This window comes from Acanthisitta chloris, unplaced genomic scaffold (genome assembly GCF_000695815.1).
Source record: "Acanthisitta chloris isolate BGI_N310 unplaced genomic scaffold, ASM69581v1 scaffold28320, whole genome shotgun sequence".
In the NCBI taxonomy this organism is placed as follows: domain Eukaryota; kingdom Metazoa; phylum Chordata; class Aves; order Passeriformes; family Acanthisittidae; genus Acanthisitta; species Acanthisitta chloris.
In genome coordinates, this window is record NW_008652640.1 from 7,842 (window position 1) to 12,215 (window position 4,374).

At 36.4% G+C, this 4,374-nt stretch overlaps 1 protein-coding gene across 1 annotated transcript in view; it reads left to right on the forward strand.

Annotated features, from left to right (window-relative positions):
- Nucleotides 1-2,588: 2,588 nt before the first annotated feature.
- The window catches only part of LOC103805405 (aminopeptidase O-like), a 7,718-nt gene continuing 5,932 nt past the window's right edge, over nucleotides 2,589-4,374 (forward strand). The window contains exon 1 of the mRNA XM_009078056.1: nucleotides 2,589-3,391. Within this exon, the coding sequence (XP_009076304.1) occupies nucleotides 2,589-3,391 (803 nt within the window). The remainder of the gene's footprint in view (nucleotides 3,392-4,374) is intronic.

Genomic DNA, 4,374 nt, shown 5'->3' on the forward strand with positions numbered 1-4,374 from the left:
ATTTAAATTCACTTTCTTGTGCTTGGGAGATAGAGACCTACAACAGGTTCTGAAAGCTGAGATATCTACAGTTAAGGAGATATGTTTAAAAAGACACAGTGTTCGTCTGAATTAAAATTCAGTGCCAGAGTGTATGCAGTAATAGTTGTTACTTGTCTACAAGAGTGTTTCTCTACACTTCTGTTGCTCTATTTGTAAACATGATTAGATGTGTCATCTCCAGTAAACAGAAGGGTGGATCTGAAACTTTCAGCTGTAGAAGATGAAGGTCCATTCTGCATGTTTTTATACCCTCACTGCCTTTGTTTTCAACCATCTCTTAAATCTCATGGATTTCGTGTTTTGGTATTAATTTTTCTAAATAAGAATTTATATCATTGTATAAACAGTCCTTCATTTTTTTATTTTTGTGGTTTTGGTAGTTTGGTAGAATTTACTTGTATGGCACTACTCATCACCTTTAAATCTGCCCTGTTTATTAGTGTTAAATAAATCTGACAGTCCTCCAAGACATGCTTCTTACCATGGTAACTGAGAACTTAATGTCAGTTAGTGTAATTATTTTAATACTTTTTTTGAGGTAAGAAATTGGTCACATCTTGCAAATGGAAAATACACACAAAAAAAGGATATAAATGCTTTTAAGTAGTAGAAGTAACTTATAAGTAGTATAGCACAAATAGGTGTTTTATGTGTATGCATCCAATTTTATGTGTATGCATCCAATATATAGTATTCTATAGGTATTTTATGTGACACATTTTATAAAATGTGTCAGTACCTATTTTTCAAATTAAAATTCTAAGTATTTGTGTAAAACGTGGATTCTTGAATGTCAGCAGTGTTGGGTGTTTTTCTCCACCCAGTCACTTTGTTTATTTTCTCCATCACCGATAATGAGCTGACCTGTTAGAAGCCATGAGGTTTTGATAGTCAGAAAAAGATCCACGTAATATCAAGTCCACAGCATTATGCACAGACATTGTAGATGCACTGCTCATATTGCCTGAATTTACAGGTCTTTTTCAGTGAAAGAGAACCTTCTGATCTGGGCTTCTTGACTTGGTAAGTTTGCAGAAGTACAGGTCACAAAGCGAAAGAAAGATATTTCTCAGCTTGTCTTCAAAGACAACCCTTTAAGTGTTGTTTCTGACTGCTAGAAAGACACTAAGGGAGGGAGGTCCTTGCTGTGTTTGTGTGCTTTGTGTGAAGCTAGTTTAGGGAACAGTATAGGTAATTTAGATGGATAGATTATAGATGGTGTCCTGACTGTTTCACTTACTGATGCTAGCTGGATAGCATGCCCTGGATTCCTACAAAAGAAATAGCAGATCTTGGGGGAGTCTGGGTTCTCCTCTGTGCTGACTCTGAGAACTACACAAAAATTGACTGGGGACGCTGAAGTCTGTGATGAGGTGTGAAACAATGTCACAAGAGAATATCTTTTCACTAATGGCACTTAGAAACAGGCTTGGCTGCTTATGAAAGTGTCACTGAAATGCCAGGGAGAGCATTTCCTTCTTCCTCTGATTTCTCTTTCTGGGCTAGAAAGTAGACAAGAATGTCTTAAGTGGGTTAAAAGTGCATGACTTTAGCTAAACGGTCATAGCAAAACAGAGAATGTATGACAGTTAAACTTCTGTGTTGAACTTCTGTCCGTTGTTGCAAAAAAAGTGCTGATGCATTTTAATATTTTCATGCTTTTATAGGTATTTACATATTTTTCAGTGAGAAGACCTTTTACTTTCTGTAAGGCACTTTTATCCTGAGTGTTAATGGGTTTTCAGCTATTAAGATGTGATTATATACCTTAAGTATTTAATTATAGATTTAAAGAAATCTTTATATGCAATCTCAGATGAATACTTGGAATGCTTTCCTAGTAAATTGACTCACTTTCTTGTAATTTACTAGAAGTGCTGACATAAGAACAGGTGTATTGTGGAAAGTGTATTAATCTGTGGAGATGCATTGTGTGTATGAAATTATTACTCTGATACTTACAGGCATATGAGATGATTTAAACTTACTCTTGTTATTTAGAATCACAGTAGCAAAATATCGCTGTCTTTTGATAGGAATAAACAGTGCAGTAATAAATTAGATATTACATAAATACATATATTTTATAAAGGATTGTTGTGAGTCAAGAGAGTCAGCAGAAGTTGGTTATAGTGAAAGTTGTTTCTATTAGTTTATAAAAGCTGCCTAGAAGTATTTTCACTTGAGTTCATATCTGAAAAATGCAGCCAGTGATTCTTGACAACAAATCCTGAAGCAACTAGTCTGATGCTATTCTGTGGTGATACAATCACCTTTTGCTTGTATTATTTTTTATAAAGGGAACTGGACTTTAAATAGGTTTTAGATTTAGTGCATTTTAGAAATGGTTGTGAGATGATTATCTGATTTATTTTGTTGTTTTTTTCTAGAATGCAAGAAGTGGAGAACTGCAATTAATTTCAATACTCCAGTATTTATCAAAATTTTTTTTGGCACTGGGAGACTAAATAGTCTTCTCTTTCTGGAGTCATCATATGTAAGAATTGTCTAAGGCTTTGTAAAACTGTCGTCCAATAGACTGGGACATGGAGTCACAGCTAGACCCCATGAAAGATGACTTGCCCTTAATGGCAAACACTAGCTACATGCTTGTAAAGCACTATATATTGGACTTGGATGTGGATTTTAAAAGTAAAGTTATTGAAGGCAGCATAGTTTTATTCTTTGAGACTGGGAGCCAGTACAGGAAAACCAGCAGTACTGGCAAAGAATGCTGCCAGTCAGAGTTTGATGAAACCTGTAAAATAAGGACATCCGAATGCTGCCACATTCCTAGGACAAATGTGAGTGACTGTTCGCCTGAAATGGAATATAATGATTTTGCTGTTGGTGGCAAAGGTGAAGAAAATTCTGACAAAAACGGTAACCATAGCAACAATGCACAGGCTTCTGGGATTTCTAGTTCAAAGGACTGCTGTGGCATGATGAATCATGGGAAGAAGGATTTTCTGCTGGTATTGGACTGCTGTGATTTATCTGTGCTCAAGGTTGAAGAAGTAGATGTTGCTGCTGTGTCAGGCATTGAAAAATTCACAAGGTCTTCCAAGCTAACTGGTGTATCAAAGGAGCTGGAAAATCTCAGGAATCAGATTGTACATGAGCTTGTGACTTTACCTCCAGATCGCTGGAAGGAACAGCTATCCTATTTTACACACTGCAGCCAGGCACCTGGCTGTGGGGAGCTTCTGTTTACTACTGGCACTTGGAGCTTGGAGATAAGGAAATCAGGAATTCAGACTCCAGCAGACTTTCCTCATGCAATAAGAATATGGTACAAAACCAAACCAGAGGGAAAATCCGTTACATGGACTACAGACCAGAATGGCAGGTATGTAACTCTTAGCTGAAAGTTTTGTGCGCATTAGTTTAGAATAGGTGTGAGAATGTAGAATCATGTAGCTGCAGAGCAACTGTGAAGATGATGAGTACACTCTTCCACAGTTTCCTTTGTTTGTTGTGTTGTCAAACATCCTTTGTTTGAATCTTTTGCTGTCCTGTTGGAGAACAGACAAACAAATAAGCAGAGGCTCATGAAACCCCAATGAACTCGCAGACCTCAGGCCTGTCTAAGTGACTGTGTTTGCTCATTCTGAGTGGAAGTAAATAGTTTGTGTGTATTTGCATAAGTGTGTAGAGGGAATAGGGAATTATCATTTAGGGGAAGAAAAGGTATGAATGACAAGTTATTTTACTATAATACTTTGTGCTCTTTTTCCTTCCTCACTTACACAGGTCATTGCAGATCAATATATGTAGCATTTAATAGAATTACTTCACAACTAGTCTTTTATCAATATTGTAATCACCTTAGAAACACAGTCTTTTCCTGTTTAGTTTCTCATAGTCAGCTTTCAGAATCTCCTTCACCTCCTGTGTTAAGTACCTTGATGATAGCAAATGAACTGTAAACTGAAACAATAAGAATTGGCATTATATATAGTGTTTGTGGAAGCTCTTTATAGGAGGGAAAGTACAGTCCACTCCACTTCTACAACAGCAATTGTTTTATTGTAATGTTCAAAGCTGGGTTTGAACAGCTGTTATTTATTTATCATAGCTGAAAAGCAGGAACAAAGTTGGAAGAAGAGGAAAAAATTCGATCTAATTGAACACTTGCTTTTCATTCCCAAATGAAAAGATATATGGTTACCTTTCATTTCTATAGTAGTAGAAATTAAGAGTCTTCTCACTGGCATCCATGCTGGGGAGGAAAATGAGGCCTTTTAATTGTACATGTGGTAGTTAGAGAGTTTTACTACAAATCTATGAGCACCTTCAAGTCCAGAAATGTCTTAGTCACATTCATTACCT